We start from the raw sequence: 11,161 nt of genomic DNA, 5'->3' as shown, positions 1-11,161 counted from the left end.
GAGGAAACACATTTGTTTTTTGTTTTTTTTATGGGAAGTCTTGCAAACTCACCACAGAAGAGCCCACATCAGACCCAGGACTCCTGCTGTGTGGACAGTGCCAGGCCTTTCTATTTAATTTATATGTTTATTCATCGTCAAAATTAACACGTCTCTCCACTGACCGCGGTCTGTTTCTGATAGTCTCCTCCGTACCTCCAGGCCGATGCTAAAGCAAGACCGCGTCCTGGTTCTGTTACCACCCTGTCTTTAGCTTCCCACACTGGGCCGCTCTTTTGTATTCACAGGACTGTTTTCCTCCTTATTCTCCGACTGTGACACACCTACCAACCGGAACTGCAGACTTGCTTTCTATCTTCTGTCGTATGTCCCTGCTCGTCCTGCTTCAGCATGTTCTGGTCACACAGATCTGGGTCAGTATCTGTCTCTTCAGCTGCTGTCTTTTCTGTTTCATCCTCCATAAGGAATTATCATTCTAGCCTCACAAAACGTTTTGCTCCATCGACTGACAGGTAGTCAAGGTTTTTTTTCCCCCCCTCACTTTTCGCTTCTTAGTTTGTTCGACAGATGTGTTCGTGGTGTGTTTCTGTGGATGAGAGCGTTAGCAGATGCTTAAAATTCAGATGTGATGTGGTCTCTGTCGTTCCTAAGTGTGGGAGACCGGTTTCATTAGATACTGTGTGTGGCTATTTGTGAGCATCGCCTCGTTCTAGAAACACCATCATCCAAAACAAGAGAACGTATGTTTGACCTTCTAACAAAGCTTTTCCATTACAGGAAAAAATGTCTCGTTACCACGGAATAACAAAATATATAAACAAACAGACTGATAATGTTTAGTAACTGATATCAGAATTGGACGTCTTTCCCATGATGTGTTTTTTGGTATTCTGCTCGGGCTTCAGTAGTATGATGTAACATTTTGGGAGAAAAATGCAGAAGAGCAGTCCATAACTGGAGGCCAGGATGGCAAATATCTCCACAGCGACGGTGAACTTCCCGGGGGAGCTGACATATGCCGGGATAAAGGCGATCCAGACGGCGCAGAATATCAACATGCTGAAGGTGATGAACTTGGCTTCGTTGAAGTTATCGGGAAGCGTTCGGGCCAGATAGGCCAGCACAAAACACAACATAGCCAAGAGGCCTATGTAGCCCAGAACCGCCCAGAACCCAACAGCTGAGCCTAGCGCACATTCGAGGATGATTTTCTCTTGGAAATGTTGGAAGTTTTTAAAAGGAAATGGCGGGCTAATCGTCAACCAGAGGATACAAATGAGGACCTGGACGAGAGTGAAAGCCACGACGCTGAGTCTCTGCTGAGCGGGGCCGAACCATTTCATTACATTACTGCCTGGGAGTGTGGCCCTGAAGGCCATCAACACCACTATGGTCTTCCCCAGCACACAGGAGATACAGAGGACGAAGGTGATGCCAAACGCCGTGTGCCTCAGCATGCAGGACCACTTGGAGGGCCGGCCGATGAAGGTCAGAGAGCAAAGGAAGCACAGAGTCAAAGAGAAGAGCAGCAGGAAGCTCAGCTCAGAGTTATTGGCTCGGACTAGTGGGGTTTCTTTGTGGCAGTAGAAGACCAGCGTAATGATCACCGTCAGAAATACTCCCAGCAAGGAGAACATGGCTAGGAGCGTTCCCATGGTCTCGTCAAATGCCAGGAACTCAATTTCTTTGGGGATGCAGGTGTCCCTGTATTTGTTGGGCCAGTATTCAAGTGGACACTTCATGCAGTGAATTGAATCTGCAGAATGAGAACATCACAGAGTGATGGACTGAAAAAGAAAATCAATAAGGCAGCTAAAGGCAGTCAGCTTTACCAGTGTATCACTGATTTCCAGTCCTATTTTTCACTCGATACACTATGACCATATATTGCATAACTCTCAATGTCCATGGATGTAATACAGTTTCTCATACTCCAGATAGTACTCTTAAGTGGCAGTGTATTGTCTTGATGCATGCTCAATAATCCAGGTAAGAAAATCAAAGAAGGTTGAATCAGTTCATCTGGACACAATGTTTATTGACGGATACGTTTCATCACTCAGGTGACTGAAGAGGTCAATTAGCCGAGTGATCAAACGCATGTCAGTAAACATTGTATCCAGATGAACCGATTCAACCTGTTTGATGTATCGTCTGCTACATTCACCTGTGACGTTGCTGATCTCTCCTAACGCACAAGGTACACAGTCGTAGCAGCAGACCGGCCTTCCTTTCTGCAGCACTTTACGAGTTCCCGGGTGGCATCTCTCGCTGCACACTGACACAGGGATCTGCCAACATGCACAAATCATCCAAGTAGGTAAATCAACACCTGCGCGATGAGTGTTTAGCTTTTTGTTTCCCCCTTTTATTTTCCACAAAATACATTTGAGAAGATGAGAAGTTAGACCAGAAAGTGAGGTGAGTCATATACCTTGCTCAGCCCGCCACCCCATACGGCCGAGATGTCATTCAGTACAAACTGATGGCTCTCAGCAAGAGACGCATCATAGATACCAATCGGGACACCTCCCATGGTGCCCTTATTCGTTCTTTGTAAATTGACAAGTTCGTACGTTGCCGGCGAGTCTCCACTACTGTCAAAATAGACTTTCTCCCCTTCCTCTGTGGTGAAATTCACCGCTCCGAGATAATGCAGAACCTTTGTAAACAAATAATGGGGGGAAAAACTGAATTAGAAATGAAATGATGAAAGCATGTTACTAGTTAAAGCATGCATGGCTGCATATACACAATAACCACTTTGCTACAAGGACACGGCAAATTGAGACAGCTGAAAAAAAGGTGCCTTCCCACCTGCCACGGCTTGATGTGTTTAACATCAGCACAGCTCCCATTGGAGAAGGGGCCGTTACCCTCCTCACATTTGAACAGGTCGTCAAGGGCGTGAGCGACTGCGTAAACCGACTTGTACACATTGTTGGTGAACCTCAGCTCGGAGACGTCGGTGAATTGTGATTCGACGTCTCGTAAGCTCTCGGAGCCGCTGCACGGCTTCCTCACGGCTGTCTTCGTGGCCCCGTTCAGAGAGCAGTCAAACACGGCTTCCCAGAAATCTTTAACAAACTGGCTGTTGGGGAACTTGGACGGGTGAACCTGGCTGAGGTGCTCTTTCAGCCCGGGGATCTGAGCTCTTCTGACAGTGAAGCCCACGGATCCCACCAGAACGCTGTGTCCCTCGCTGTCAGTCAGAGAGTGGTCTGTGATCCAGGCATCACTGCCGACCCACTGCAACCCGGTGATGTTCTGCTTGTACAACTTGGCTGCCAGTACTTTAATCTCTCGATGAGACATAAATGCTACGAGGACCTTGGAAGTGGATTGCTTTATGGTGTCTATGACTCTGCTCTGCTTATGAGCTGGCCATGTCTGAGAAAAAGCTTCATAATATTCAATGCAAATGCCGATTTCTTGTGCCGATTGAATGAATTTTGCAATGCCGTTGAGGCCGTACTCATTATCAACAGCTATTGCCCCTATCCAGGTCCAGCCAAAGTGTTTTACCAGCTTTGCCAGGGCTCTGCTCTGATAGTAGTCACTGGGAATAGTCCTGAAGAAGGATGGGTATTTCTTTCTGTCGCTCAGACAGGCGCAGGTGGCAAAGTGGCTTATCTGTGTGCAGCAAGAGAAACAGACCGTATCTAACAGGGTCGGGTATTGTTCTTCATATTGTGACTAACACTATTTATGCAGGTTTAAATACAGCAAAAATATGTTTGAAATGATTGCAGATGAGATTTTAAGACAGCTAAACATCACAGTTAATTGATGCTTGACTTCATGCATTGACTTACCACGGGTATATGAAATCTCCCCACGATCTGAGCGAATGAAATAGTTGGTCTTGATCCTGAATGTCCGAGGATAGCTTGGACAGTGTCACCTTCTGTGCAGTTGTTTTCATATATTTCTCTCCTTTGTCCGCTTGCCAGAGACATGGCAGCTCTCAGTATATCCATAGTCCCACAGTTGTCATAGATCTTATAGCCAAGCTTAACATCAGGAAGGAGGTTTGAATCTCTGTTGATCTCATTTATGGCAAAGATCATTGTCTGAGCAAATTTGAATTCTCTAAAATTAAAGCTGGGAAAGTGAAAGATGAGGATTAGAGAGGCAGTGCCATTCGCCAAGGCGTCAGTGTTGGATTGGAGAAAATTGACATTGAATTCACTGCACAAGTAGATTCAAGTATTGCACCTGAAACATTTAATAATAAACAAGCACAAATAAAGAATACATACTTATTGCATTTCCGCATCTGTGGAATTGTCTGAAATGAGTTAACGACATAGTCTTGCCCTGTGCGGAAGGAGAAAATGCCTCCGATAATGAGGTCCCCATCCTGGCTCAGTTCAGGTGGATTGGCCCTTCCTCGGAGCCGGCATGCAGAGCCTCTCCTCCCCATCAAGAGGACGAATAGGAGCAAACACTGCATCGGCATCACTCCCCGCCACTCTGCAGGTCAAGCTAAAGGACCCCTCAGCTCAAGGCAGGGCTTTTATTACCCTGTCGGGGGGGAGAAACTGCCTTTGTTTCAACTCTGCCACTCAGGAATGAAAATCCTCAGAAGAACAGAGGAGACCAAAACAAGATGAAGAGGCCAAAGTTGTTGTCTTCTTTTTCCTCTGGGGGGGATGCTGGAGAGAGGCTTTAAGACAAGTAAAAAAAAAATCAGGTGTTGTTTATAACTGCAAAACTCTGCAAGGTGCATTTAACTTAAGCTTGTGATTTCCAGTTATTAAAAATATTTGTTAGCTTTACTTATGTGTCACATGATATGCATGTAACGCCTTTGGTGACAGAGTGTGTCAGGTTACATGGTTTAAAGTGATCTCAGTTGGACACAATCAACACGATACAATACAATAAAATAAAATAGAAAATAATATTTATTGTCCCAAAAGAAATTCTAATATAATGGTATGATCAGAAAAAAACTTCAGAAACATTTGAAGCCCCACCCACCCCCTTGGAACTGTTTAACAGCATAGAACATTTCTACATATATCTTAAAGATGCCCTTTTTTCCAGTTCCATAAAATTAAAAAAAATTTAAAAAGTGAAGTAGAGGTCATCGTATTGTTATTACCCTTTTATAGGTCTGTCTGAAAAATAAAATTAAACAAAACATTATGTCTACTGCTATTGCATTCATGCAAAAAATATGATACGATACGATGCGATATGATACGACCCGGCCCGATGCGATACCATACGATCTGATACAATGTGATATATTTTATTGTCCCTGTAGGGAAATTTGTCTTGGACTCGAGTGCTGCATATCATATAGCTGCCTCCATAGTAGTAATAATGATTTTCAAAAAACCACCAACAACATGACATAACACATAATGTAGCACATCACAACCACAAATTACACATAGTGTTGCACATATTATAATACCAGTGGTAAGAAGAAGCGATATATTGCACAACCCCTCGCATCATATCAAAATAATCTATTACACCTCTCACATAAAAGTCTGCGTAAAAAGCTATTGCACAACTCTGCAGCTCAAGCAATACTTTTTTTTTCAATTTTAATTGAGGTAGGCACAAATTAGTTTTTAAAACAGTTATAAGTGAAATAAAGTTATCTATGACTCCACACTGTACTCCCCCCCCCTTTTTTTTTAGATTTTTCCCCCTTTTTCTCCCCAGTTGCACCTGGCCAATTACCCCAATCTTCTGAGTCGTCCTGGTCGCTGCTCCACCCCCTCTGCCAATCCGGGGAGGGCTGTAGACTACCACATGCCTCCTCCAATACATGTGGGGTCGCCGGCCGTTTCTTTTCAGGAGTTTCACCAGGGGACGTAGTGCAGTTCCCCCACCCCCGAACAGGTGCCCCGACCGACCAGGGGAGGTGCTAGTGCAGTGACCAAGACACATACCCACAGACATGGCCAATTGTGTCTGTACGGATGATCGACCAAGCCGGACCAACGCGGGGATTCGAACCGGCGATCCCCATGTTGGTAGGCAACGGAATAGACTGCTACGTTTCCCGGACGCCCCTCTACATTGTACTTTGACTCGTCATTATGACTTAGACTACATCTTACCTGTGTTCCTTTTCATATTTTTCTCTGGTTTCAGTAATATAATATCACATTTTGGAATCAAAATACAAAGAGCGATCCAATACTGGAGGCCAGGATGGCAAACATCTCCACAGCAACACTGAACTTCCCAGGAGAGCTGACATAAGCCGGGATAAAGGCCATCCAGAGGGCACAGAATATCCACCTGCTGAAGGTGATGAACTTGACTTCATTGAAGTTATCGGGCAGCTTCCGAGCTAGAAAAGCCAGAATAAAACACAACATGGCCAAAATTCCTATATTTCCTAACACGGCCCAGAATCCTACAGATCATCCCAATGCACATTTGAAAATGATCTTGTCTTTAAAGTGTTTAGTTATTTTTAAAGGAAAAAGAGGCAAGATGGTTAACTACAGGATGCACATCACAACTTGTACGAGTGTTAAAGACGTTGAGTCTGCTGAGCGGGGCCAAACCATTTCATAACATTACTACCTGGAAGTGTGGCCCTGAAGGCCATTAACACCACTTTAGTTTTCCCCCAGCACACAGGAGATACAGAGGACGAAGGTGATGCTGCATGCTGTGCGTCTCGGCATGCAGGACCACTCAGAGGCCCGGCCCGTGAAGGTCAGAGAGCAAAGGAAGCACAGAGTCAAAGACAAGAGCAACAGGAAACCTAATTCCTAGTTACCAGCCTGGACTATGGGGGTATTCTTTTATCTGAAGAAAATTGAGACGACAGCGGTCAAATGACTTCCTGTCGGTGAAGATGCCACAAGCAGGACCCCCATAATCTCCACATATGACAGAAACCCTGTCCCTTTTTTTCACATTTAGTTCTACAAGCAAAAGTAAAAACGCGTTTTAGAGTTTCTGAGTAACTTTCAGAGTTGATTTTTGTCTACTACTACTACTGCTACTGCTACTATGTCTGGCTGCTCCCGTTAGGGGGCGCCACAGCGGATCATCCATTTCCATCTCTTCCTGTCCTCTGCATCTTCCTCTGTCACACCAGCCACCTGCATGTCCTCCCTCACCACATCCATAAACCTCCTCTTTGGCCTTCCTCTTCTCCTCTTCCCTGGCAGCTCCATATTCAGCATCCTTCTCCCAGTATACCCAGCATCTCTCCTCCACACATGTCCAGACCATCTCCATCTTGCCTCTCTTGCTTTGTCTCCAAACCGTCCAACCTGAGCGGTCCCTCTAATATACTCGTTCCTAATCCTGTCCTCCTTCATCACTCCCAATGAAAATCTTATCATCTTCATCTCTGCCACCTCCAGCTCCACCTCCTGTCTTTTCATCAGTGCCACTGTCTCCAAACCATACAACATAGCTGGTCTCACTACCATCTTGTAAACCTTCCCTTTAACTCTTGCTGGTACCCTTCTGTCACACATCACTCCTGACACTCTTCTCCACCCACTCCACCCTGCCTGCACTCTCTTCTCCACCTCTCTCCTGCACTCCCCGTTACTTTGGACAGTTGACCCCAAGTATTTAAACTCATGCGTCTAGAGGTGATTTTTGTCTAGTCCAATCAATTCCAAACATGGGGGACAGACATTTTTGTCAAAACTTTTACATTAATTCTGCATCAAAAAAAGCATCAAGTATATCATAAGAGCTAAATGGCATGTCAACCCTGTCTTTTTGCCTTTTCTATTGGAATGTACAGGCAACCCAAAGGTCCTCTCACCACCTGCAATAATCAACTGCTTTACTAATAGAGTGTTAGTTGCCAACTTATAAATTCATGATTTTCACCTTACTAGTTAATTGCCCAAATATGTCCTAGCAGCATGATATCTTAGACCTATACAGCTTCACTGGCATCCGCAATTGCTACGAAAGATGTATTATAATAGAAAGTATGAGAATTATAGTTAAATATTTTACTACTATGTTTACAGGTCCTATCCTTTTAATTGATAAAAGATACTGGAGTACCGGTAGTGCTGCTGATTTCTCCATCTGCACATGATATACAATCGTAGAAGCAGACGGGCCTTCCTTTTCGCAGGACCTTGCGGGTTCCTGGGGGCCAGTTCAAACTACACACCGACATAGGAACCTGCAAAAACAAAGCCAACAAAGAGGCGACCTTTCACTTTGACTCACTGTTTTCTGCACAAGTTTATATTTTGAGTCCTCATGAATAAACATCTTGTTTTGTCTCCAAGTGACATCACATTCACGTCAAATTCAGTGACCTTGGCTCACACGCTTCAAGTTCTGTGCCCAGTTTAGGGACTTGTTGTGCAGATGTAGCTGTTAGCCAGTGGGTAATGATGTGTCGTAGAGACCAACGGGGACAAATGCCTCACTGCCATCCTCTCTCTTTTGCCAGATGAGCATTTCGTGCTATGCAGCTGGGCTTCCATTCTCATCAATGTAAACTCCTCTCCCTCCTTTGTTTTGAACCGTGTTGGATTCATATTTCAGCCTTCATCTAGTTCACCGTGAATGGATCTGGCTGCACCTTGTTGCTACACACTTTCTTACAGCCAAGAATGCTGTGAAGTGCATGGGCCACATCATAAACCCCTTTATATATGTTATTAAAGATGGGCATGTGCAACATATCAGTGAAGGTGTTTTGCAGCCCCGGCATATCTCCATTTCCGGTGTATTTTCCCTGATTCCCATCTGAAGCCCCAGTCTGTTTGAACCTACAGTCAAACAGTGTCTCTCAAAACTCAATGAACAACTCTTTACCGGAGGAACTGAGCGGCTTCACATCGAAAATTAACTCTCTCAGGCTTGTGACGTGGGTGTTTGGAATGAACAGTCCTATAGAGCCATCCAGGATGTGGTGACCCTTCATGGTGGCCGTGTGGAAATCTGAGATCCAAGCCTCGGTGCCCACCCACTGGTACCCACTCAGGTTGTGGCAGGCAAACTTGGGTATCAGTATGTCTAATGCTGTAATCAGACTGACATGATTTTCTCATCAGCAACACATTTCCAGCATCGGGCCTGATTATGAACGTCGGGAACGAAGATCGCTCTTTATCCTGTGTAGTGTGACATAATCAAAGAACAGTGATGTGGCATCTCGGATGCCCTACGACACCCTGAAGAAAAGTCTAGCAATTTTTGTATTTACCTGTCTAGTCTGACAGCTCCTATGATGTGTTCCTTGATGTTGACCAATAGGATGACAGAGTGGTCTCTGGTGCACATATGTAAACATGGCGGTGAGAAAGAGGGATGCTTTGAGATGCTGGCCAAACAGACACTGGCCAAGAGGATGCCACAACACGGAAGAGCTAACCTGTACATCCTTGATAGGGAGGAATGCTGGTTTGAACGGGGAGTCAAAGAGGCCATCTATGTGAAGAGGAAACCATCCCTGAACCGAGGAGGGGGCCCAAGTCTGTCACCATCTTACAATGCTGTGATTCCAACCATTCCCAAATCCTCTGTGAATCGTACACATGGCCATTGTAACTCTAGTTAATGGTCACGGCAGTTTGCATATGAAACCGATCGTTGGTTTCGGTCGTTGTGCCACTGTATTGTTTATAAGGGTGGGGGTACCTGCAGTCAGTTGAGGCTGAAGAGGTCACTTAGATGAGGGATGAAACGTTTCTCTCAGTAAACGTTGTGTCCAGATGAACTGATCCAACTTTCTTTGACCACCCATCTGTTGTTCATCGTCAACCATGCACACAACCATGTGGAATCACAGTTTACCTGGTACACAGTAATGGCTGTGGTTTATGCATATAAGTAGCTTCCCTGGTTTTCCAGCTACTATGAAAGGAGGACATGCCCCCTAAAGTAATGCCTCCGTTCTTGTACAGCTGCAGGCTCTCAGGCTCTCCTCTCCGTCTTCAGACTGACTCCTCCGTTCCGGAGAAAGATGTCAGCAACAACTAGGAGGGCCCAGCCCTGCTCTGGCCACCTCTGTGTGGATAGCATCATCTAAAGGAAAGACTGCAGGGTGGCATCCCGTGCACCCTGGCAGGGGCAAGGCAGAGGTGGCACCGGTATTTGTACATATTGGTGAAATGTGAGAAATTATAACAGAACAATAATGCTCCATCTAAATGAGTCCTCATCAGGGTTAGCAATACCGAGGAGGGGGCTGCAGTAGTTTGATTTTAATCAGAAATATTGCTAGGGGCCCTTGCATCGGTTTATAAATGAAACTAAAGCATTTTGGCAGTATTGTGTTATATTACTGAATATGAAACGTCAGTTAATATTCATATAAAGAGGATCTTATGAAGGTTTTTCCCTGATTGATTGAAGGCCTGATTTGCACTGTGCAGAAATGGGAGATATATGACAGAGAAAGGCCTAAAAATGTACATTTCAAAACAGATTAATTGAAATTTCCCCCCACAAAGGTGCAAACATCCAGAATGACTAGTCCTGGTTATGACATTTTGCCTATTTGGTTTGTAATTAGATTTTACATTTTTGTTTTGTCAGAACGGGGAACCCATTAACAGAAAGGCCTTTGAGTTCAAGTTTCATCGTGCCGGTATTAATGCTGAATATAGCAATAGGTGAAAAGAATTAGTTGAATATGAATCTAAAGATTACCACCTTATTACTGGTTCTTAGAGTAGTATGGTTGTGGTTGTGGATGGGGGTGTCATTGTTTTTGTATTCCTCAGCCGTGACTGATGTGCCAAGACGTCTTTCTAACCAATGACTTGGTGCACGTGCCAAAGATGCCAGTGGAGAACACTCATTACACATGCCCAACTGCTGTTTACTACATTATTCATACATGTGAGGAATGACTGTTTATATAAATACAACTGATCGAACACTAAAATTAATGCTTCATTTTGAGTTTTCCTCCACACATAACGGTGGTACAAATTAAAAGTGGTTTAATAGCACCTAAAAACAAGGCAAAGCAGACAAGAAGAACACAAGTAATCCACCTATCTTTCTTCTAGTGCAATCATCCCACAGGAATACTGTAGATGTAAGACTGAATTAATTTTGGCGGGGTGGCAGTTTAAGAGGAATTTAGATTGGAGGTGCACCTTTGCAGAAGTCCTGGTCCCCCATAATGCTGAGTTTTGATGTTGCGGCACAGAGAAGCTGGCTCTCATCTCATTTC

At 44.6% G+C, this 11,161-nt stretch overlaps 1 protein-coding gene and 1 pseudogene across 1 annotated transcript; both read right to left on the bottom strand.

The window, feature by feature from the left end:
- Positions 1-836: 836 nt before the first annotated feature.
- LOC130116190 (extracellular calcium-sensing receptor-like) lies at positions 837-4,405 on the bottom strand. The gene is made up of 6 exons (XM_056284148.1): positions 4,263-4,405; positions 3,816-4,104; positions 2,818-3,633; positions 2,435-2,662; positions 2,168-2,291; positions 837-1,756 (listed from the first exon to the last, which is right to left on the bottom strand). The coding sequence occupies exons 1-6, from the start codon at positions 4,277-4,279 to the stop codon at positions 837-839; spliced, it is 2,394 nt and encodes a 797-aa protein (XP_056140123.1). The 5' UTR covers positions 4,280-4,405.
- Positions 4,406-6,075: 1,670 nt separating this feature from the next.
- LOC130115844 (extracellular calcium-sensing receptor-like) lies at positions 6,076-8,140 on the bottom strand (annotated as a pseudogene).
- Between the last annotated feature and the right edge of the window lie 3,021 nt (positions 8,141-11,161).

The sequence above is a fragment of the Lampris incognitus genome, chromosome 7 (genome assembly GCF_029633865.1).
Source record: "Lampris incognitus isolate fLamInc1 chromosome 7, fLamInc1.hap2, whole genome shotgun sequence".
Lineage (NCBI taxonomy): Eukaryota > Metazoa > Chordata > Actinopteri > Lampriformes > Lampridae > Lampris > Lampris incognitus.
The sequence above is the reverse complement of the archived record's forward strand: the minus strand, read 5'-3'. Positions and strand labels throughout refer to the sequence as shown.

Excerpts from the sequence above, each read along its gene's own strand:
- LOC130116190 (XM_056284148.1), bottom strand. Across the intron at positions 3,634-3,815 it reads GGAGATTTCATATACCCGTG|ATAAGCCACTTTGCCACCTG; the intron begins GTAAGTCAATGC and ends TGCTGCACACAG. Across the intron at positions 2,292-2,434 it reads GGGGTGGCGGGCTGAGCAAG|ATCCCTGTGTCAGTGTGCAG; the intron begins GTATATGACTCA and ends GCATGTTGGCAG.